Source organism: Cetorhinus maximus, chromosome 11 (assembly GCF_964194155.1).
Source record: "Cetorhinus maximus chromosome 11, sCetMax3.hap1.1, whole genome shotgun sequence".
NCBI classification, from domain to species: domain Eukaryota; kingdom Metazoa; phylum Chordata; class Chondrichthyes; order Lamniformes; family Cetorhinidae; genus Cetorhinus; species Cetorhinus maximus.
In genome coordinates this window covers 9,108,013-9,132,139 of record NC_135889.1, presented here as the reverse complement: position 1 = coordinate 9,132,139, position 24,127 = coordinate 9,108,013, and the positions used below count along the sequence as shown (strand labels likewise).

Genomic DNA, 24,127 nt, shown 5'->3' with positions numbered 1-24,127 from the left:
TCACAATGGTGACTCTCTTCTCTTCTCCAGGTAGCATCCTCAATTTGAGAATCACTGAACCATGGCTTTATGCCATGATTTGCTCCGAGGCAGAGCGAACGGACAGGCCCCTGGTCTATCTCAGGCCTGCAGTTGACACTAATCTGATTCACACGCTAGCCGCCGAGCCAACTGAGCTACCCCGGCCCTTGACTACACTTCAAGCAAAGTCCCTCACTGGCTGTAAAGTGTTTTAAGGCACCCGATCAATCTTTCTATCTACTTTGCTCTCTCTGTAAGAGGCCAGATGATTTACCCTTGGGATTAGAAGGAAGGCTTGCATTGACTAAATCTTGTGGGTTCCAAACAATAGGGGTTGCCAACCCTCCAGGATCGCCATGGAATCTCAGGGAAATACAACAAATTTGGTGCATTCTCCATGGCAACGCCTCTACCAATCAGAGCCCACCTGCCAACCAATTCCACTCTCTTATCATACAGTAAAAAATTGGTTGTTTTCTCTTAAATTGGTATTCTTGCATATTGTCCTGATGAGTGCAAGACGAAAAGCTTAGGCAAAATGTTTCCTTTTTCAGCATGACTCAAATCTTTAGGAATTGATGATTAATTTCCAGGACACTGCTCCGAGCAACACCCAGTGCGAAAAATCATAGGGGCTTTAAAAGCAAGTCAAGTATTTTTCTTCATTGTCTTTGAAAATTGTTGTTTATTGTTTATAAAAAAAATTGGAGATCGGTGGGGGGGAGAGGGCTGTTTGAGTAACTATTAAGAATCATCCAAAGAGGGAGTTAATGAAGTCTTTTTGTTTTCCAATTGGGTGGGAAGATGACTCACCAGGGCAATGGACAATAGTTGGGTGACTAATGGGAGGGGGGTAGAGGTGGGGCAGTAATAGGTGGGAGGTCATGTGATGAAACCTCCAGGGATACCTCAACCAGAGTTGGCAACTTTACCTGACGTGTTCCATTGCTCTGAAAATGAATGATTTACTCAGTAAGGCGAGTCAGCTTGTAGCCCTGCAGCATACCGACAATATTCTTCCAGGGTAAGCTACATTCAAACATCCAGGCACACCAGGTACAAAATCAAGCGACTATAATGTGTCTACAATAAAGTCCCGAAGAAATACACAGGTTGTAGGGATGAGGAACTTCAGTTGTGTGGCGAGGCTAGAGAAGTGGAGATTGTTCTCCTCAGGACAATGAAAGTTAAGGGGAGATTTCATAGGGGTGTTTAAAATGATGAGGGATATTGATAGAGTAGATATGGAGAAACTGTTGCCACTGGCAAGAGGGTTGCTAACCAGAGGACACAGGTTTAAGATATTGATGCAAGATCCATGAGGGAGATGAGAATATTTTTACACAGTGAGTTATTACAATCTGGAATGTGCTGCCTGAATGGGCGGTGGAAGCAGATTCAATAGTGACTTTCAAAAGGGAATTGAATATACACTTGAAGGGGAAAAATGTGCTGGTCTATGGGGAAAGAGCCAGGGAGTGGGACTAATTGGATAGTTCTTTCAAGGAGCCGGCACAGACACAATGGGCTGAACGGCCTCCTTCTATGCTATATGACTTTATTATTCCAGTGTTGATTGACAATGAGGCCCGTGTAATTATTAATCATGTTACTCAAGTGTCTGTCTTTAGTAACACCCTTATCTAATAGAGGATGGGATTTCCTAGCCCCGATACCAGCCAGCATCATCGCGGGCAGGACGGGAATATTTGGGGAGCTGTTGACCTCTAACAGCTCTCCAAACCTTCCCGTCCCACCCCGTGACGACGCCTACTGGTGTCCAGGCCGGAAAATCCCACCCGTAGGCCGGAATTTTCCAACCCCTCACAGCGGTGGGGTCTCCAGGTCCCACCGATGTGAACAGAGGTTTCAATGGCTCGCTGGCCCCGCCACAGGTTGGGGGGGGTGGGGAGTGGGCGGGGTGGGGTGGGGGTGGGGTGGGGGGGGGGGGGGCGCGGGCGGGGGTTGGCGGTGAAATTTGTCACTGAGCAAAATACCCTGATGTTAGGGCAGGTGATGAGAAGCTCCACCTGGGTGGAAAGGAATCTCCTGTAGGGAGGCCTTCCTTTAGGGAACTCCTCCCTTGGATCGGATTGTTTCCTGACAGATTTGTGGAGCAAGATGGATGGAGGCTAACGGCCCGGAGCACCCGGAATATCCTGTTCCCCGCCTTGCCCAGGGAAGCCTGTGTGCTGGAGAGGCTGCCAAAGGGAGTCAAACAGCCTTAAGATAGCACAACACACGCTGAACCAGAAACTCCCTCACCCAATTGCTGGCGTTGGCTCCACCCAAACGTCATTATAGCAAGATAAAAGCAAAACACCGCAGGTGCAGGGAATCTGAAGTAAAAACCAGAAAGCCGCTGCCGAAGGCCCAGGAAACTTCTCAAAGACACTTGAAAACCAGGGGCGGAATTTTGCCGTTGGCAAGCAGGGGGGCGGGGCCCACTCGCCGACGCGGGATGACGTCAGGCGGAACCCCCGACATCATCCCGCCACATTTAAATTTTCAGGAAGGCAGGGGCGCAGCCAAATCAGCTGCGGGCCCGCCGACCTGTCAATGGCCAATTGAGGCCATTGACAGGATCATTGAAACAATTAAAGGACCTGCCCGTCCAACCTTAAGGTTGGTGGGTCGGCCAGGAGCCCCGGCGGCAAATAGAGAAAACATGAAACCTCATCCAGCGGCGGGATGAGGTTTCGTGCAGGGTTTTAAAAATTGTAATAAAGTTATTCTGTAAATTATGAACATGTCCCAACTCATGTGACATGAGGGGACATGTAAGGGATTTTTCTATTCTCAATTTTTAATAGTTTTAAAAGTGGAAGCGATCTCCCTGAGGCTAAGTGCAGCCTCAGGGAGATGTGCGCTCTTTCGTGCACATGCGCGAAAGAGCACACTCTCGCTTTTAGGGATTCCACCACCCCCCGCACAGGAAGTGAATAGCGCTTCCACGTGGACATCATGCTGAACGGGCCTTAATTGGCCTGCCCACGTAAAATGGCAGTGCGGCCCGCTTCGCTGGCGGCGATTGGCTCCGCACCCACCGGAGATTGGGTCGGGCCCACCCGCCTGACAGGCAGAAAATTCTGCCCCAGGAATTGAATGGGAGGAAGGGAGGAATTTAAAACAATCACCATCACCCAGGAAAAGGTGCTGAGAAAGCTATTCGACTTAAAGGCTGACAAATCCCCAGGCTCAGGTGGCCTGCTTTCTAGGGTCTTAAAAGAAGAGGCTGCAGAGAAAGTAGGTTTTCATCTTCATTATATTCTGGAAGGGTCCCAGCGGATTGGAAAACAGCAAATGTAACACCTTTATTCAAGAAAGCAGGGAACTAACATCTGTCATAAGGAATGATTCCATTATTAAGGAGGTCACAGAAGGATGCTCAGAAAATCACAATGGGATCTGGCAGAGTCGACATGGTTTTGTGAAAGGGAAATCGTGTTTAACTAATTTATTAGAGTTTTTTTGAGGAAGTAACAAGCAATGTGGATAAAGGGGAACCTGTCGATGTGGTGTGCTTGGATTTCCAAAAGACATTTGAAAAGGTGCCACATCAAATGTTTCTTCACAAGATAACAGCGCATGGTGTAGGGGGTAATATATTAGCATGGATAAAGGATCGGTTAGCTAACAGAAAGCAGTGAGTAGGAATAAATGGGTCTTTTTTGGGTTGGGCAAGCTGTAACTAGTGGAGTGCCACAGGGCTCAGTGCTGGGCCTCAACTACTTACGATCTTCATCAATGACTTGGATGAAGGGACAGAACGTATGGTAGCTAAATTTGCTGATGGCACCAAGATAGTTGGAAAGTAAGTTGTCAAGAGGAGGTAGAGGGTCTGCAAAGGGATATAGACAGGTTAAGTGGGTGCACAGGTGCAAAAAATAATTTAAAACATTAATGGAATGCTGGCCCTTATACCAAGAGTTTTGGGGCGGAATTTTGCCCTTGTTGGGTGGGCTCAGTGGGGGCGAGCGGGAGCGGTCGGGAGGCTAACTGCCGCCCGCAATCGGGCCACAACCGTGATTTCACGCTGGCAAGCCAATTAAGGCCCGCCCAACAGGAAACACGCACTGCAGCGTTCAGCGCCGACTGTGTGGGGGTGGGGAAGCAGGGCGCACGCGGAAGTTCGCTCATGGGGGCAGGTAAAGCTCCCTGGGGCACAGAGCTGCCTCAGGGAGATGAAGATTTATGAAAATCAAAAAGAGATTTTAAAAATGCTAACAACATGCCTCCTCGTGCGACTCTGTCACGTGAGCAGGGACATGTTAGAAATTAGTTTGAAATATTTTTTTAAATGACTGATCGGAACCTCATCCCACCCATGGATGAGGTTTCGCAAAAAAAGTCCAAAGGCCGCTTGGCCTTTTTGCCTGCCCGCCAACCGTAAGGCTGGACGGGCAGCGAAAAATTTAATTCAATTGGATCTTTAATGGCCTTAATAGGCCTGTTAATTGTCGGCGGGCACACTGCCGACTCCCGTGCTCGCCCGCCGACTGAACCATTGCCCGAGTGCGTGATGGCATCGGGACGCTCACCCGACGTCATCGCGCGTCATTTTACGCTCGTTCGGGTCGGGCACGTGCCCGCCCGACGGGCGCAGTGTTCTTGCCTTGGAATATAAAAGGGCTGTAGTTAGGTTTCAGCTGTACAGGGCTTCGGGTAGGCCCCATTCTAGGGCACTGCTTAAGGTCACACCTCAGCAAGAAGATATGAATCCTGCAGCAAGTACAGCACAGCTCCGCCAGAATGATCCCGGGGCTAAATGGGTAAATGCTGAGGGGAGGTTGCACAGTCTCGGCTTGTATTCCTTGAGTATAGAAGATCAAGGGGTGATCCAGATGATTAGAGGGATTTAATGGGGTAGACAGAGTGAAAGTATTTCCTCTGGTGGCAGTGGAGGCATGTGGGGGTGGTGGGGGGTCCTGAACATGGGCAGGGGGTAACCTTAAAATTAGAGCTAGACTGTTAAGGGATGACTTCAGGAAACACTTCTTCACACAAAGTGTAGTAGAAACCTAGACCTTTCCCCTCCAAAAAGTTGTTGAGGCTGGGCATCAATGAAGACTTTCAAAGCTGAGACTGATGGATTTTTGTTAGGTTAGGGCATTAAAGTTATGGAACCAAGATGGGCAGATGGAGTTAAGGTGTCGATCAGTCATGATCTGATTGAATGGTGGAACAGGCTCACGTAACAGCATAGCTACACATACCGGTTTAAGGACGTGTTGCGAATATGATGTATTATATAAAGGCAAATTATTTATAGAACCTTAGGAAATTTACGGCACAGAAAGAGGCCACTTGGCCCATCGTGTCTGCACCGGCCAAAAGATGAGCCACCCAGCCTAATCTGGTTATTTCTGTAATTCTTAAGATCCTCATCCTTGTTTTCCAATTCACCACGGTATCACCCCTCCCGATCTCTGTAGCCTCCTCCAGCCTTACAACCCTCTGAGATCCCTGTGCTCCTCCAACCCTAGCAACTTGCACATCCCAGTGTTAATCGCTCCACTATTGGTGGCCATGCCTTAAGCTGCCAAGGCCTTAAGCTCTGGAATTCCTCCCTCCCTAAACCTCTCACCTCTCTTTCCTCTTTTAAGACACTCCTTAAAACTCACCTCTTTGACCCAGATTTTGGTCATCTGTCCTAATATCTTCTTGGCTGACTACATGTCAATTTTTTTTGTCCGGTAATACTCCAGTGAAGTGCCTTTGGTCATTTTGTTATGTTAAAGGCACAATATAAATGCAAGTTGTTGTTGCTGTTGCTGGTGAGCAAGTCTGCTGTTGATGGGCGCATATGACCATGTCCACAGGGTCTGCTGCTGAGCATTTTTCAGCAATAGCTAGTGGCATGAGCACATGTTGACAGTGTGGTATAAGGGCCTGACATATAGGGTTAATGTGGGACTGAGTACAGTACCGCCCACACAGTGATGTAAGAGAACACATGACCTGAATACAGGGTCAGTAGAGTGTTGGGCAGAGCCGTGTGTACCAGCAAGCATGGAGACAGCTCCTAGCTTGTATCCTAGACTGTACATTTGTAAATAGTTCTAAGAGTCATAAAGGCCTACAGTTAACCTACGTATGACTACAAAGTCTTCTTGAGACCTACTGAACTGTAACCAACACCCTAGAACAGACACAGTGTGTGGACAGAGTCAAGTTTATCCCTGATGCTCTTTCCCAATGTTCACCACAGAGGTACAACACTGAAAGGTGCCCAGTGTTCATGGAAACACACTCCAGTAAACGTCATAGTCTTTAGGAGAGGAGAGAAAACACATAGAAGAAGAGTTTTACACGCTGTCGCATTTTTAATAAAACCATGTTCATCTCCCTCCACATGCACGAGGAAGCTGAGATCAATCCGCTGCCTCTTTCTTACCATATGGATGCTTCACAATGTCAGTCTCTGATGGCTTCAGCGGGAGCTCTGTCAGCAGCTTTGGGACCGAGAGTGCGGCTAATCTGGGATTGGGATTGAGGCAGATTCTTCGAGTAGCATCAGATCCCGGTAACAGCACCAGCTGTCTCAGTAACCCCTGCGGCAACACAACAGACAGAGTCATTTTAGGTTCTTCATTTTTCCTGTCCCTTCGCCTTGTCCCCACTTACTCACCCCACGTTCCCACCCACCCTGCACTTGTGCCTTGTAGATGATGGACAGGCTTTAGGGAGTCAGAAGGCAAGTTATTCACTGCAGAATTCCCAGCCTCTAGCCTGCCCTGTCCCGTCCCCAATTGACATTTTACTGAAGCCCCTAGTCACCCCAAGAGAACTGAGCAGTTTTACAAATAGTCGTTTGGTAGTACAGAACTTGAGTATTGCTAAGAAAAGAGATATTTTGTCAAAGCTTTGCGTGCTGCACTCATCAGGACAATTCTCAAGAATACCAATTGTAAGGGGAAACAACAAATTTGTACTGTATAAGGGTGCTGATTGGTTGGCAAGTGGACTCTGATTGGTAGAGGCGTTGCCATGGAGAATGCACCAGTTGATGGTGACTGAGAGTTAACAGCCAAGTATACATTTGTTGTATTCCCTCACATTGTGAATTGTCCTGTTGAGTGCAATCAAAACGCTTTGACAAAATATCTCTTTCTTGGAGAAGTGTTAATTAATGTTTGATACTAACTGGCTATTACTGAGGGAAGGGGTGGGGTGGGAGGTGGGGGGGGTGGGAAACCAACACTCTTTGTCAGGAAGGCAGGTTCCCTGTCCAATTAAAGGTGGTGGGCAAGCTCTCGAAGCTGGAGGGCCAATCAGAGACCTGGCAGCTTGAGAGGAGCAGCAGGTTGTGCTGGCAGGTTAGTAACAGAAAGCCACTTAGACATGGAGTTGCTGTCTCACCAAGGGGTGGGTGGGGGGTGGTGGTTGGACTCTCGCTATGTAGGGGGGGGGCTGCTCTATGGCTGCTCTTGCCCCCAGGCAGGCAGGGAGGGCCTCCGGGCTTATAGCACTGGCCTCCCCCAGCCTGCCACCAGGTGGCTGCCTCCTGGGAGTTAATCCGCCCTCCACCTGGTGCAGAACGGGACACCGACCTGAGAATTGAGCCCCATGCATTGGCACACAGAATGACAATCAAATGTGGGCCATTTAAAGATGGTTGAAAACTGCTTCTTGCCCATGTGTTACCTCAATGCCTCAAAAAAAAACACATAATCACAACTTTAAGCAATTTGTAGTCACGGTTAACAGAAAGAAAAGTGAGATCCCATGGGATAGAGGGGAAAGTGCCGAGTTGGATCCAAAATTGGCTCAGCGACAGGAAACAAAGGGTAGTGGTTGATGGATGTTTTTACGAATGGAAAACGGTTTCCAGTGTGTTCCACAGGGCTCAGTGTTGAGACTTTTGTTGGTTATTGTATATATTAATGATTTGGACATAAATGTGGGAAGCATGATTGGGAAATTTGCAGACGGCACAAAAATTGGCCGTGTAGTTGATAGTGAAGAGGATGGCTGTTGTCTCCAGAATGATAGCAATGGTTTGGTTGAGGGGGTGGAGAAGTGGCAAATGGAATTCAATCCAGAAACGTGTGAGGTAATGCATTTGGGGAGGACAAATAAAGCAAGGGAATACACAATAAACGGGAGGATATTGAGAGGGGTTGAGGCAGTGAGAGACCTTGGAGTGCATGTCCACAGGTCTCTGAAGGTGGATAAGGTGGTAAAGAAAGCACATGGAATGCTTTCCTTTATTGGGCGAGGTATTGAATACAAATGCAGGGATGTAATAGTGGAACTGTATAAAATGTTGGTTAGGCCACAGCTGGAATTTTGTGTACAGTTCTGGTCACCACATTACAGGAAAGTCATAATTGCTCTGGAGAGAGTAGAGAGAAGATTTACGAGAATGTTGCCAGGGCTCGGAAATTGCAGCTATGAGGAGAGATTGGATAGGCTGGAGTTGTTTTCCTTAGAACAGAGAAGGCTAAGGGGTGACCAAATTGAGGTGTACAAAATTATGAGGGGCCTAGATAGGGTAAACAGGAAAGACTAGTTTCTCCTAGCCAAGGGGTCAATTACCAGGGGGCATATTTAAGGTGATTGGTAGAAGGATTAGTGGGGTCATGAGGAAAAACTTTTTCACCCAGAGGGTGGTGAGTGTCTGGAATTCACTGCCTAAATCGGTGGTTGAGGCTGAGACGCTCAACTAATTTAAAAAGTACCTGGATCTGCATCTAAAGTGCTGTAACCTGCAAGGCTACAGACCAGGGGCTGGAAAGTGGGATCAGACTGAGTGGCTAGTTTCTTTTTCATCTTTTTCTAGCCAGCACAGACATGATGGGCTGAATGGCCTCTTTCTGCGGCATAACTTTTCTATGGTTCTATATAATGAAACACTTGGAAATCAACAGTTTTAAACGATGCTCAGATTGTTAAAAACAGAAATAGCTGGAAATATACAACACACCAGTCAACATTTATAAAGAATAAAGACAAATGTTTTTTTTCCCCAGGTGCATTCCTTGAATGAAGGTGAAATTATACATCCAAAACACAAAGGTCTATTCTTTGTATCAATGCAGCCTGTGTTTTTATTTCTGATTTCCAGCATTTCTCTTTTATCGATTTTTTTTGTAATTCACTGTCAGAAAGGTTTGTTCATTTTGAGCTTGAAGTGTACATTTGCTCCGGACACCTACTGTAAATAGTCCCTTCCGTCTCCTCCTGCTCCCAATGTAGAATCGAGATCTCGCAACGTTTAGATGTTCAGGGAATGAGGTGTTCAGAAACCTGTAGAAAGTACAGTTCCATTTTAGACACAGCTTAAAACTCAGTCATGTCTCAGAGGGAGCGGGGAGAGAGAGAGAGAGAAAGAGAAAGAGAGAGAGAGAGAGAGAGAGAGCGGACAGGTAAAAGCAGCAGTATCCCACAAAGAGAGAGAGCAGATAGGCAAATTGGAGCAATATCCCAGATGCTCGCTCAATTAGATCACCAATCAGAAGCAAGAACGCCGCCGAGTGAATTAAATTCATATGCATTGCTTGAGAAAGGTCTTTGAGATCCATTGGCAGCATTGAGTCCCCAACACAGAAGTTCTGCAGCTCTTAAAATCAGCAAGTTTCATGGTTATGCTCGAGCGATGTTGACTGCAATGGCTAGGCCACATTCATTAGAATAGATGATGGTCGCCTACCAACTGTATGGAGAGCTTGATGGTGCCAGTAGACCTGTTGGGCAACCAAAACATGGATTCATGCAAGTGAGATATCGTTTCTGTCAGGTTAACTTCAGCAACTGGGAAGAGTCTGCACACGGCCAAAGCACTTGGAGCCCAAGTCTCCACATTGGAGCACAGAAATTTGGAGAGCTACAGATTGTTGCAGGAAAGCAGCATTGCAGGAGGTGGCATGCAGCAACGAATCATGGCCTATGATGCTCCCACTGCAACTGACAATGCCTTACTCCAATTGAACAATACTCCCACCTGAAGACTCACAACAGATGAGCAGTAGATCTGAGTGACCTCTTATAATCAACGGAATACAAGCCTGATCTGCAACATGTCCTCATATAATGATAAAGAATAGAAGGAGGCCATTCGGTCCATTGTGCCTATGCCTTTGAAAGAGCTATTCATTCACTCCCACTGCCTTGCCCCTTTCCCCATAGCCATGAACTGTTTTTCTCAATTCAAGCATTTATCTAATTCCCTTTTGAATTATTATTGAATCTGCTTCCATCACCCTTTCAGGCAGTGCGTCCCAGAGCATAACAACTCACCGCGTAAAGCAATAGCTCATCTCCCCTCTGGTTCCTTTGCCAATTGTTCTAAATCTGTGCCTCTGGTTACCGACCCACCTACCACTTCTTCTTATGTACTCTTATCAAAACCTTTCATGATCTTAAATAAACCTGCCCTTTCCCCTTCTCTGCTCTTCAGAGAATAATCCCAGCTTCTCTCGTCTTAGTAATGTAACCCTTTAAAAAGGAACTTGATCCTGATCCTCCCGCTCGGCAGATGACTGACGAGACTCCCGATAAATCCTTGCGTCAGCTGGGCCACTCCGCTACTGCGGAAGTGTTGGGGGGTGGGGGGAAGGGGTTGAGAATTACTCACATGTCTACAGGGGGGCAGCAGTCTATGGTGAGAGACACAATGTTCGCTGTCACAGCCAGCACCAAGGTGTGCCAGCGCCGGTCGGCTAGGTAGAGATCTCGGAAGGTGGCCCGCTTCCTGTGCCTGTAGGGGTGGTCGCCGTGGGAGAACTCAAAGTGGACCTTATCGGATGAGACCCTCAGCCCCAGCAGCATGTGGTTTGAGTTCTCCTGGAGCAAAGTGAAGATGTACTCATTCTTCTGAAAAGCAAATGCAATTAGCTTGATGAGAAGGGAAGTTTTCCAACGAGCAGGTTAGGCCCATGAGGCCTTTATGCTAGATCAATCCCATCGACCTGCTGACCTTCCCGCCACTGTGTCAGCGGTGGCTCAGAGATCAGCACTCTCGCACTGAGCTTGAAGCTCATGGAGTCAAGTCCTACTCCAGGGAATAGTCAGGTTGCAAAAACAGGCCATTCAGCCTAAAGGATCCATGCCCCACATGAGCTTCCACCCTCCCTACTTCATCTAACCCCGTCAACCTATTCCTCTATTCCTTTCACCCTTGTGTTCAGCTAGCTTCCTTTTAACTTCATCAATGCTATTTGACTCAACTACTCCCTGTGGTAGGGAGTTGCACACTCTCACCACTCTCTGAGTGAAGAGGTTTCTCCTGAATTCCCTGTTAGGTTTGAGTGACTATCTTACATTTATGACCCCTTGTTTTGCACTCCCTCACAAGCAGAAACATCTGCTCTACATCTACCCTATCAAGCGAGGGGGGTCATGTGGCTCAGTAGGTGATGTCCCTGCCTCTGAGTCGGAAGCTGCTGGTTCAAACCCCACTCCGGGACATGTTGTCTATGGAAGGAGCGTTCATGGTGCAGCTCAACAGTTCAATAATCAGCCTGCTAGTCTGTAACACTTCCCTGCTATTCACAAAAAGGAAAAAAAATGTGTATGGCGCTCTCTCTCGACCTTAAAAACACCTGTCACCTCAGCCTTAGGGAAAAGAGTCCTAGCCTGTTCAATCTTTCCTGATAGGTATAACCTTTCTGGTATCTTCCATGTAAATCTTTTTTGCACCTTCTCCTGTGCCTCTACGCCCTGCTTGTAACGTGGAGAGGAGACTAGAGCCATTCACAGTACTCCAAGGGAAGAATTTTTAGGTTGGCAGGCAGGTGCGATCGGCAGGTCTGGGATAGGCCGGGGAACAGGCCGCTGACAGCAATCAGCCCCTGACTGCGATTTCACACTGGCTGCGATTTCACACTGGCTGCGATTTTGTACTGGCTGTGATTTCACACTGGCTGCGATTTCACACTGGCTGCGATTTCACAGTGGCTGCGGTTTCGTACTGGCTGCGATTTCACACTGGCTGCGATTTCACACTGGCTGCGATTTCACACTGGCTGGCCAATTAACGCGCGCTGAAATGCTCAGCGCTGTGGCGGTGGGGGTGGGTGCTGTTGGGGCGAGTGGGGGTGGGTGCTGATGGGGCGGGTGGGGGTGGGTGCTCAGCGCTGCGGCGGAGGGGGTGGGTGCTGATGGGACGGGTGGGGGCGGGTGCTCAGCGCTGCGGCAGTGGGGGTGGGTGCTGATGGGGTGGGTGCTCAGCGCTGTGGGGGTGGGTGCTGATGGGGCGAGTGGGGGTGGGTGCTCAGCGCTGTGGCGGAGGGGGTGGGTGCTGATGGGACGGGTGGGGGCGGGTGCTCAGCGCTGCGGCAGTGGGGGTGGGTGCTGATGGGGTGGGTGCTCAGCGCTGTGGGGGTGGGTGCTGATGGAGCGAGTGGGGGTGGGTGCTCAGCGCTGCGGCGGTGGGGATGGGGGTGGGTGCTGATGGGGCGGGTGGGGGTGGTTGCTCAGCGCTGCGGCGGTGGGGGTGGGTGCTGATGGGGCGAGTGGGGGTGGGTGCTCAGCACTGCGGCGGTGGGGGTGGGTGCTGATGGGGCGAGTGGGGGTGGGTGCTCAGCACTGCGGCGGTGGGGGTGGGTGCTGACGTAAGCGCGGGAGCGGGCGAGCGCTGAATGAAAGCTCCCTGAAGGCAGAGAGCTGCCTCAGGGAGCTGGAGACTTGGAAGCAATTAAATAAAGTTTTTTAAAATCAGGAGAAAGATGTCCCAGCATCACAATCAGTCACCTGAACATATACATGACAAAAATGCTGCCCATAGGTTTTCATTTTATTTTATTTAATAGCGGAAACTTCAACCGGCCCTTGGATGAGGTTTCATGAAAAATGCAAAGCCAATTCGCCCGTCCGCCAACCGTAAGGCTGGACGGACCACAAAAAAATCGGAGACAATTGCAACTTTAATTACACTAACCGCCCTCTTAATTGTCGGCGGGTGCGTTTCTGACCTTTGTGCGCGCCCACTGACCGAAATACCGCGTGAGCGTGGGATGACATCGGGACACTCGCCCGACGTGGTCTCGAGCGATTTCGCGTCCAATCGGGCTGGGGCGCACCCGCCCGTCGACCCTAAAAATTCTGCTCTGAGCGTAGTCCAACCTAAGTTCTACACAAACTCACCAAAACTTCTGCTTTCAATTCTATCCCTCTCGAAATGAACCCATGTGCTTTGCTTTTATTTCACTGCCTTATTAAGCGGTGTCACTCTTGTTAGTGATCTGTGTACCTGGAACCCAGGTCCTCTACCCTATTTCAACACTTATTTTCCAGCAAGTGTTTACTCTACAGACCAAACTATAACACAACAACAACTTACATTTATATATCACCTTGCACTTATCTATTGAAATTCGTTGACCAATTACACACCCATTCTTCAAGTTTATTAATTTATTCCTGTATTTTGCCACAGGCCTCCTCTGCACTCCCCCCATTTGGTGCCATTTGCAAATTTTGAAATTATAGCACATAATCCAGGCCACCACTCTAGCGCAGCGCTGAGGGAGTGCCACGCTGTCGGGGATGTTGTCCTTTGGATGCAATGTTAACCCGATGTTAAACGTCTGCCCTCTCAGGTAGATGCGAAAGTGGAGCTGGGGAGTTCTCTCTGGTGTCCTGGCCAATATTTATCTCTCAGCCAACATCACTAGAATAGAGTATCTGGTCATTCACATCATTGAATTTTAGATTGGTTACAGCACAGAAGGAGACCATTTGGCCGGTCTTGTCCATGCTGGCTCACTTTGAGAGCACCTCAGCTTGTCCCACTCCACTGCCTTTTCCCCATAACCTTGCAGACCTTTTCTCTTCAGATAATGATCCAATTCCCTTCTGAAAGCCACGATTGAACCTGCCTTCACCACACTCTCAGGCAGTGCATTCCAGATCCTAACCACTTGCTGCATTAAAAGGGTTTTTCCATTTCACCTTTGGTTCTTCGCCCAGTCACCTTAAATCAGTGGTTCTCGATCCTGCCTCCAATAGGAACACTTCCTCCCTATCTATTTTGCCCAAATCCCTCATGATTTTGAGCACCTCTATCAAATCTCCTCTCAACCTCCTCTTCTCTAAGGAGAACGGTCCCAACATCTCCAATCTATCCATGTAACTGAAGTCTCTTACCCCTAGAACCATTCTTGTGAATCTTTTCTGCACCCCTTTAGTGCCTTCACAACCCTCCTAAAGTGTGAAGCCCAGGATTGGTCACAATACTCCAGTCGAGGTCCGACCAGTGTTTTGTAAAGATTCAGCATAACTTGCTTTTGTGCTCTCTGCCTCCATTTACAAGGCCTAGCATCCCAAATGCCTTATTAACCACTTTCTCAACCTGCCCTGTCACCTTCCCTGCCCTGCACACATGCCCCAAGCCCCTCTACTCCTGCCCACCTCTAAAACTCATATCCCTTATTTTATATTGCCTTTATACTCTTTCATCCTGCGACAAAATGGATAAATCTGTCTCTATCCTCCTCACAGTTCTCAATCTTTCCAAGTTTTACAGCATCTGCAAATTTTAAAATTGTGTCCCGCACACCCAAGTCTAGGTCATTGATCAATGGTCCAAACACCGATCCCTGTGGAACCCCACAATATACCCTCCTCCAGTCTGAACATTGCTGTTCGTGGGATCTTGCTCTGTGAAAATTGGGTGCCCCCTTTCCTATATTACATCGGTGACCACACGTCTTTGAGACGGCCGTGAAAGGCGCTATAGAAATGCAACCCGCCTTTCTTTCGTTATTAACTCCCATCCTCTCCAAACGTGAGTCTCACTGCGTGAAGAGTTCACTCACACCAATGGTTCCCATGATCTCCATTACCTCAGAATTCTGTGCACTCTTGGATGAGAAAGTTCCACATGCCTTACTCCTCCTTGGAGGTCAATTAGATCCTTCGTACCCTCAGAATGCCACACAACGCTTGAAGTGGAGTATAGTGATAAAATATTACCCAGATTTGTATCTGGAACCTGGTACAGATTCTACAGTTTTCCCTGCTGTAGGCCCACGTTCATAGGCTGACCTCCCTTCCCCCACTCAGCCACCAGAAGCGAGACTCAGGACTCACATGGAAATGGGATGTACCGGGGGGCAGACTCAGCGGCAGCTCACTGTGGAGCCGAAAGACACCCCCTTTCCCCCCTCTTTCCGACCCCAGGCTCCCTGAGCGGGAAAGCGGGATCGCCGCTGGATATTCCATTCCCAAATGATTTGAAAATCCACAGCTCCGGTCACCACTGATCACCACGAGAGGAAGCTACTGTAAATAGGAAAGAAAGGGTTGTACGGCTATAGCACCTTAGGACGTCAAAAGCACTTCACAGCCAATTAAGTATTTCAAAGTGTTAGTCACTGGCCTGAATTTTACCCTTGGTGGGTGCAGGCGATCGGCCCTCGACTGTGATTTCGCACTGGTTGGCCAATTAAAGCCCGCCCAGCATGAAATGCGTCCTCCCAGTGGTCGGCAAGGGCCGGACGGGGGCAGTAGTGGGGGGGTCTGTCAGCCACTGGGACCAATGGCGACCTGGCGGCCGGTTTAAAAACGGCACAGGCAGCCCCTTGAAGGCGGCCAGGGAAGCACGTATCTTCTGCGTTGTGAACACTGAAGTTATGGCATCAAGTGAGGCTGGAGACGCCAGGCGGGAGGGAAGGTTGGGTGGGCACTCGGCCCCCACGGTTTTTTTTCGGATGAGTGCCTCGCGGTCCTCCTGGAGGAGGTGGCCGCCAGGAGGGACACCCTTGTCCCCAGGGATGGAAGGAGGAGGCCACTGCACCTGAAAGAAAGAGCTTGGGGGGGAGGTGGCAGTTCAGATCCGCAGCCACGACATTGTGCGGCGCACATGGGTGCAGTGCCACAAAAGGTTTAATGACCTGCTGCGCACAGGAAGGGTGAGTACCATGTTGGCATGGATCAGTGTGTTAAAGCATTAAGGTCTGGTCATCCCCCCATGGAGCTCAAGGGTGTTACAGTCTGAGTGCCAACTGCCAATGACACTGGAGCTGGGCAAGGGGGTGAGCCCTGGCTGCTTGGACTGAGTGCCTTCCAGCTCGAGGGCCACGACTCGGATGTGCCCTGCGAGGTGTTCCTCAGCTGGGGTTGGCCAGGCTGCAAAGGCGCTGCAGGTAGAGAGTGGACTGATCAATGCTCCTCTGTCCTTTCAGGAGAAGATGACCCATAACCACATTGAGGGGACAGGAGGAGACCCCCAAGCCTCCTAATCCCATCTAGATTCGAGCAGGACACCCTGGAGCTGGAGAGGTGCCACATGCCTCGGTCAACCGGCCATGGAGAAGCTGGGGTGACAGACGAAGGTAAGAGTGCAGTGCACAGAGGTGAGTGCTTTAGATGGTGCAAACATTCTTGTGTAGTCTCATCACTGATGGGAGCCTCATAACTGGAGTTCCCATTGATCATTGAAAGACGAGGACACCATGATGCAGATCTCCATGGTCTCACCAAGGTGCCTGACGTGCACAGTAACAGTGTGATGACTTTAAGTAATGACATGTTGTCGTTCTCCCTTAGATTCACCAGCATGCACTTGTTCACAAGACCCCAGACAGTCACCCCTGAAACCAGAGGACCAGGCTTCAGACACACCTGCATCAGCCCCGCTCTCTGAACCAGGCACCAGCGCAGATACCAGCACCTCGGTGGGTACTAGATTCTCGGCTAGGATATCGGAGCACAGTAGTGAGGGCACTTCACACTCACTTGAGATGCAGGCTGAGGTAGAGAGTGCCCAGGGCGCCAGCAGTCGGAGGGCTGCTGGGGACCAGGACAATGCCCTGTCAAAGGCAGATGATGAGCCTCTGGAGTCGTCCATTAGGCAGCAGATGCTGGATGTTCAGCGAGATGTGTGGAAGGATCTGGTGGAGATCCATGAGGGTATGCTAGCCATGGTCTCCGTTGTGGAGGAGTCCATGTGGAGCATCAGCACTGTGTTGACCCTCCTGGCCGAGTGCACTGCCTCCACCATTGAGAGAGTGGTGACTCTCATGGAGAGGCAGCTCCAGGAACAGAAACAGGGGTTCCTGGGGTTGTGCTCGGACCTGCAAGCCCTCACACAGGCACTGACCTCAGGTGGTCAGGATCCGTGTGTTTGATGCATGAGGCACCCAGTATCCCAGCTAGGTGCCCTTCCATCAATGGCAAGCAGGGAGGTCCAGAGCGACCTCACGTTGGCACACGAGCTGCTTATCATCTCTGCGGGCTCCTCTCGGGGTGCTCTGGATGAGGGCAGTAGCTCCTCCACCCCTCTGCCAGTGACTGTGGCATTGATGAGGCTGCAGGGGAGATGCCAGCCATGGCACTGGCCGCTCCCTCCCAGGCGGGGCCAGCACAGGCTCCACTGGCCAGAGGACGACCGCCAAGGTCATCAAAGCCAACAGGACAGCAGAGTCAGCAGGCTGCCTCCAATGCTGGTGTTAGCGAGGGTTGGGGAATGGGGGTGGGCACACGGAAATGTAAGTTAAAGGCACCATGAGCACAAGAGGGACAGGTCACGGGTGATCTTCTGTTGTGTAACGTTTTCTTTATGTTTACTGGTCTGGGAATTAAGACCAGAGATAAGTGATGTTAATTTTTTTGGATTGTCAAAATGAGATAAAGTTTGGTTTTGTCATAATGGCCAGAGTATGCTTCACCCTTGTATTTTTTTGGTGCCGGGTACGCCAGTATGTAATGCTGGACGTGAGTGGCTCTAAACTTTGTTGCACAGACACTGAGTGGCCTTTGGGTTCAATTGAAAGGGTCATTTCAGACACCCGGGATGGAGACGGCAGCCCTGGCACGAGGTGGAAGCAGATCTTTGACAGCCTAGCTGAAGGAGCGTTGGATCAAGGCGTCCCTGCTGTCCCTGCCTCCCTGGAGGTAACTGAGGTCTGGCTCCATGCCCTCAGCATTCTCCTCACCGTGCTCCTCTTCTTACTCACTACTGGATTCATCCTCTGTGGCCTGTGGAGCTGCATCAAGATCCTCTTCCTCCAGTGGGTCCCCCCTTGCCAGTGCCAGATTGTGGAGAGTGCAGCATGCAACCACTATCACTGACACCCACTCTGGGGGGTATTGCAGTGCTCCCCCTGAATGGTCCAGGCATCGGAAGCGCATCTTCAGAAGACCTTTGGTTCTCTCTACGACTGCCCTTGTGGAGACATGACTCCCATTATAACGCTGCTCTGCCTCTGTTCTTGGGTGGTGGAGAGGTGTCATAAGACACCTTTTCAACAGATAGACCTTGTCACCCAGCAGCCATCCATCCAGTCGGGCTGGAGCACTGAAGAGTCCCGGAACCTGGCTGTGTCTCAGGATGTACTCGTGATGGGCGCTGCCAGGGTACCTTGCACAGACTTGCAGAATCTGTATCCTATGATCACACACTATCTGCACGTTCATGGTGTGGAAGCCCTTCCTGTTGATGAAGGCACTCGGCTGACCCGCTGGCACCTTGATGGCCACATGTGTGCAATCGATGGCACCCTGGACGTGGAGGGAACCCAGCAATTGCTGCAAAGCCTCTGGCTTGCTCAGCCTGGCTGGCCTCGTCCATACGGTAAAGAATAAAGGTCAGTACCTGCCTGAACAGAGCTTCTGTCACTAGCTTGACACAACTGTGGAGAGCTGATTGGGAGACTCCACACTGATCCCCCACTGACTCCTGGACAGAGCCAGAGGTGTAGAAGCTGAGGGCCACTGTGATCTTCAGAGCCACTGGCATGGGGTTTCCACCCACACAGTTGGAGCTGATCTCAGGGCCGATCACCTGACAAATAGAGGTCACTGTCTCCCTTGAGAGGCAGAGCCTCCTACGGCACTGCACCTCGGACATATGTATCACCACCTGTAAACCCTGGCAGCAGGATAGTGGCGTCTTCTGCCCCTTCCGCCTTGGACTACCTGCTGTCCCTGCGCCCCTGTGCCTGCGCCTCTCCTCCCGCAGGTGACTCCCCTGGAAGCTGCATTGGGACACGTGGCCTCCTCTCCCTTCTGCCCCTCCCTTCCTCCTCAGAGGAGGTACCTCCAGCAGAGACCACAATCCCCATTCCCAGTGTTACGGAAGGCTGTCTGATACCTGGAAGGGCCCACATGGTCAAAATCCTCCGGGGGCCTTGGAGACACCAATGAGTCCTGACATGAAGCCTGGAAATGCTAAGAATGAAGCCCCAAACAGAGATGATGCTGTCAAGTTCAAATAAGCAACCAGCAGCAAACTATCTCCTAAACTCCTCACTGCTCACACTGGCGATGCTGCTGACCCTTTTTATTCTGCCCGTGGATGAGGTTTTGCAAAATGTGGGCTGCCCGCCTGCCCGTTTTGCCCGTGCGGCGAGCGCAAAGTCACATGGGCAGCGTAAAATCGGCTTCAACTGGGTTTTTAAGTGCCTTTTAATTGATGTGGGCACGGCTCTGATTCCCGTGTGTGCCCACCGACCTGCAGTCTGTACGTGTGCGGGATAATGTCGGAACGCTCTCCCGACATCTTCTCGCGCTTTTGCGTGCCCGATCGGGTTGGGCAGGCGCCCGCCCACCCACAGGGCGTAAAATTCTGCCCACTGTCATAATGCAGCAGCCAAATTGCACACAGCAAGATCCCACAAACAGCAATGAGAGAACGGCCAGATAATCTGCTTCAGCGTTGGATAATGAAGAAATATTGGCCAGCAAATCAGGGAGAACTCTTCAATTCTTCTTCGAAATAGTGCCTTAAGATTGTTTACGTTCTGAAAAGGTAGATGGCGCCTTGGTTTAACGTCTTAGACGGCACCGCTGACAGTGCAGCACCTCCCTCAGTCCATGAAATGGGATTTGAACACATGACCTACCGACTCAGGGGCATGGGCGCTATCAAAGAAACGAGAAATACTGTACCAAAGTATGTCTCCTTAATATCATCATTGCCACATTCTTAGACAATACTCATTACCAACTTTCTCAGTAAAGGATGAACAAAACCATGGAAGTGTTGCACCCCAGTAGCTCATTTATACCCCATTGGTTGTGTTCAGTTTTGACAGTACCTTCGATGACAGGTAGTTTGCTTTCAGTGTGATAACAATGGAAAATTCAGCCGGGAAGTAGTTACAGAATTTGAAGATGAGAGAGGAGGGGAAGCTGGTTGCTTTCACATCCTGACTGAGCCGCAGTCCACGGACTCCACGTTCCTGGACCATCCTGAATCCATTCACCAGTGTCCCAGGGGCTTCAATAATTTCAGATAGGAGGTCCTGTGGCCTCAAATCTAAAAAGAGGCATTAGTGTTAAAGACAAGAATTAGGGCACATCGACAATTGTACACTGCTGTCACACACACGTGGGAAACTGTACACTACCCACAAACACAGCAAAGCGTGCACCCCACACACACACGCATGCACCCAGCACCCCTCCCACACACACACCAAACTGTACACTACCCTGACACACAATAAACCATTCACAACCCACAACAAGCATCAAAAGTGATTGATCAACTGTGTTTAAAAACCTCATTAATAGTTTGTAAAGCCCCAACATGGGGCCTCGGGGTAAAATACAATCTGTGATATCTCTCTTGATTATATTGCAGTCAACAATCAGCGATGTTCATTTATTGAGCAGGATGCCCAGAATCTCAATGTTTTGTCCTCTGTTCAAGCATGGAAGCTAAAATATTCAAAAGTCACTTTTAGATTCTTGCCTGTGTCCTCCAGTTTGCAACAGTTTAAGGTAATGGTGTTCTTGTGAATAAATAGGCTGCTTTCAATGCCTCTTCTCAATGCTACCTCTCTCAATAAGACTTCTCCCCCTATAATAAACCATACACTGCCCACAGAAAGCATCAAAAGTGATTGAACAACTGTGTTTAAAAACCTCATCAATAGTTTGTTAAGTGCAAACATGGGGCCTCGGGGTAAATTACAATCAGCGATATCTCACTTGATCATATTTCAGTCAACAATCAGTGATGTTGAGGGGTGACCTGATTGAGGTGTACAAGACTACGAGGGGCCTGGATAGAATAGACAGGGGTGCCCTGTTTTCCCTTGCAGAGAGATCAATTATCAGGGGGCACAGATTTAAAGTGATTGGTAGAAGGATTAGAGGGAACATGAGGAAAAGCTTCTTCACCCAGAGGGTGGTTGGTATCTAGAATTCACTTCCTGGTTTGGTGGTGGAGGCAGAAACCCTCAACTCATTTAAAAGGTACTTGGAACTGCACTTAAAGTGCTGTAACTGCAAGGCTACAGGCTGGCTGCTGGAAGGTAGGGTTAGAGTGGGCAGCTAGTTTATATTTTGTCTTTTTCGGCTGGTGCGGACACGATGGGCTGAATGGCCTCTTTCTGTGCCGTGACTTTTCTATGTTTCCATGGTTCTACAAGAGGCGACGAAAATAACAGAAGACTCTTTTGAAAAGAATAATGAGAGGAAGAATAAAACAACCTCCCCAGGTTTACCTGTTTAAGTGGACTGGTCATCATCACAGCTCAAAGAAGGTGCTCTGAAATACTTGAAGCAGTGCTTTGAACCAGAGAGGAGATTGATTTCTTTTCAAGTTCAAAGAGTGTCAAAAGCATTTCCACACATCATTTAATCGGTCATCGCATCGAGGAGGTTATGTGCTTTCTGGTAGTGCCACTAGACAACTCAAGTTAATACAGTTGGAAGCTTGCTAAAGTATGCTTTAATGTAAAAGATCAACTCTTGTTCCATTACATTAATGTTCATTGCAGTTACAGCTCTATCACTTGTGATTTTATTCTATACATTAACCCACTGAACCCATGGTTTAGACCACAGCCTGTAATACAGTGTTCTTCATTGCAAGGCCTGCCAGCCAATGGCAGCTCCCATCAACACTAAGTGTGGCTCCCCGACTCCACATTGGTAAGTTAAAGCGGCCTTTAATCTTGGTGAGCGTGGCAGGATTTGTTTTAACATCGTTTCATGTGACTTGGTGCCACTTTGGAGCAGCCTGTCGCCGCTGCCCGACCTCTGAGTTGCGGCCTACCCCCTCCCCGATCTCGGAGTTGTGGTCTCTTCCCTGTTCCCGACCTACCCCCTCGCCAAACCTCCCGCTCCTCTCGCCACTTCCCCTTCCTGGACTTGCGTTCCCATTCAAGCTCCGGATCTGACCCTGAAGCCAGAGCTCTGATGCTGTGGGAGTACGAGTCCTGATGGTGAAGAAGTACTGAGCCGGGGCTGCTACAGTCCATGTCCTTTTGGAAATGACTGTCGAAGCTGCTCCTGCCTTGCTCAGAGCGAGGCTTCAGGCAAGGGAAGCATTTTTGAAAAAAAACATGGATTGTAGCAGTCCCAGCTCGGTGACGAGCACTCACATTTCCACAACATTGGAGCTCTGGCTTTGGATCGGATTTGGATCCCGGACGGAGATGCAAGTCCAGGAGAGGGAAGCGGCGAGAGGGTGAGTCAGGGAGTGGGAGGAGGTTCTGCGAGAGGGTGAGTCAGAGAGGGGGAAGAGGCCACAACTCAAAGGTCGGGGAAGGAGGAGAGACCACAATGCTGAGGGTTTGGGATGAGGAGGATGATCTGCAGTGACCAGGAGGTTCAGGAAGCAGGACAGATGGCAGGCAGGAAGTACTGGAGCAGAAAGATACATTTTTCTTTTGAAATAAAATAAGATTAAAAACATAAAAGTTATTTCATTTACCAATGTAGGAGGTTAGCTCTTCCAGCTGTTAAAGTAAGTTTTGCACCATTCAGCTTTTAAAAAGTTTACTTGCACTTGTGCATTTTTAATTCCTTACATTTTCCTGCTTATTTTTTTATAAATGCTGCATTTTTTTAACTGTACATGTGTATTTATTTTTAAGTATAATATGTGACTAAATAATGCAGCATTTATAAAATGCAGTATAATATGTGACTTTGTTTTGGTCACTCTGTAACATTACATCATGAAGGAGTAGTAAGCAATGATAAAAGCAAAAAACTGCGGATGCTGGAAATCCAAAACAAAAATAAAAATACCTGGAAAAACTCAGCAGGTCTGACAGCATCTGCAGAGAGGAATACAGTTAACGTTTCGAGTCCGTATGACTCTTCAACAGAACTAAGGAAAAATAGAAAAGAGGTGAAATATATGCTGGTTTAAAGGGGGGTGGGACAGGTAGAGCTGGATAGAGGGCCATGGATAGGTGGAGGTTGCCAAAAGATGTCATAGGCAAAAGGACAAAGAGGTGTTGAAGGTGGTGATATTATCTAAAGGAATGTGCTAATTAAGGGTAGAAAGCAGGACGAGCAAGGTACAGATAGCTCTAGTGGGGGTGGGGTGGGGGTAAGGGATTGAAATAGGCTAAAAGGTAGAGATAAAACAATAGATGGAAATACATTTAAAAATAATGGAAATAGGTGGGAAAAGAAAAATCTATATAAGTTATTGGAAAAAGGGGGGATCGGAAAGGGGGTGGGGATGGAGGAGAGAGTTCATGATCTAAAATTGTTGTTTAATAGCAATGATAATTTAGTTGTCGATGTGGCTCCCCACACTGCAGGTTTTTTGCTAAAGTACCCCTTGCTTGAAAAGTAGTGAAGATCACTGTTGTAATAGGTGCACTTTTCTCATATATAAGCCAATTAATTATATGATGCATTTTTTCCTCTCTCTTCAGGTACCATGCCCTAAGTTGGCAACCATGGTCTATGGTTATGCTCAGCTGGGTACTGCAGTGGCTTCTATAGGTTCTGGCTGACAAGAAGACTCACCTGCACTGACCACACCTACATCAGAAGGATTTACAGGTCAATAATCAACCTGCTTGGTCATGTTATGAATGCACCTTACATGGCCATCAATTCCCAGAGTGGGAGTTGAACCTGGAGTTTCTGGCTCAAAGGTAGGGACATTACCCACTGCACCACAAGACCTCCCATATAACACATTACTATTTCGATTTCTCTGTGATGCATTAGCTGACCATTGTTTTCAAACCATAACGCATATTATTTGCTTCAATAGGCTTGGTCCTTTAAAGGTTTGGTATATGTGGTCATTTTGACCTGAAGCCTATAATGTACGGTCTATTGAAAACCTATAGAAGTGTTCATAGGAACTTCACAAAATTTCTAAGGTGTGAGACAACAATTCTGAGCTTCTAGGTACCTTGTCATAATTATACCCGTTAGCTGCTGTGTGAGGCTG

General features: G+C 48.9%; 1 protein-coding gene across 1 annotated transcript in view; it reads right to left on the bottom strand.

Moving 5' to 3' along the window:
• Positions 1-24,127, bottom strand: part of LOC144686247 (thrombospondin-type laminin G domain and EAR repeat-containing protein-like) — an 80,832-nt gene that overhangs the window by 46,849 nt on the left and 9,856 nt on the right. Inside the window, exons 2-5 of the mRNA XM_078551341.1 lie at positions 20,007-20,227; positions 10,601-10,839; positions 9,183-9,273; positions 6,419-6,575 (exon numbers count right to left, since the gene is read on the bottom strand). Of these exons, the coding sequence (XP_078407467.1) occupies positions 6,419-6,575; positions 9,183-9,273; positions 10,601-10,839; positions 20,007-20,227 (708 nt within the window). The remainder of the gene's footprint in view (positions 1-6,418; positions 6,576-9,182; positions 9,274-10,600; positions 10,840-20,006; positions 20,228-24,127) is intronic.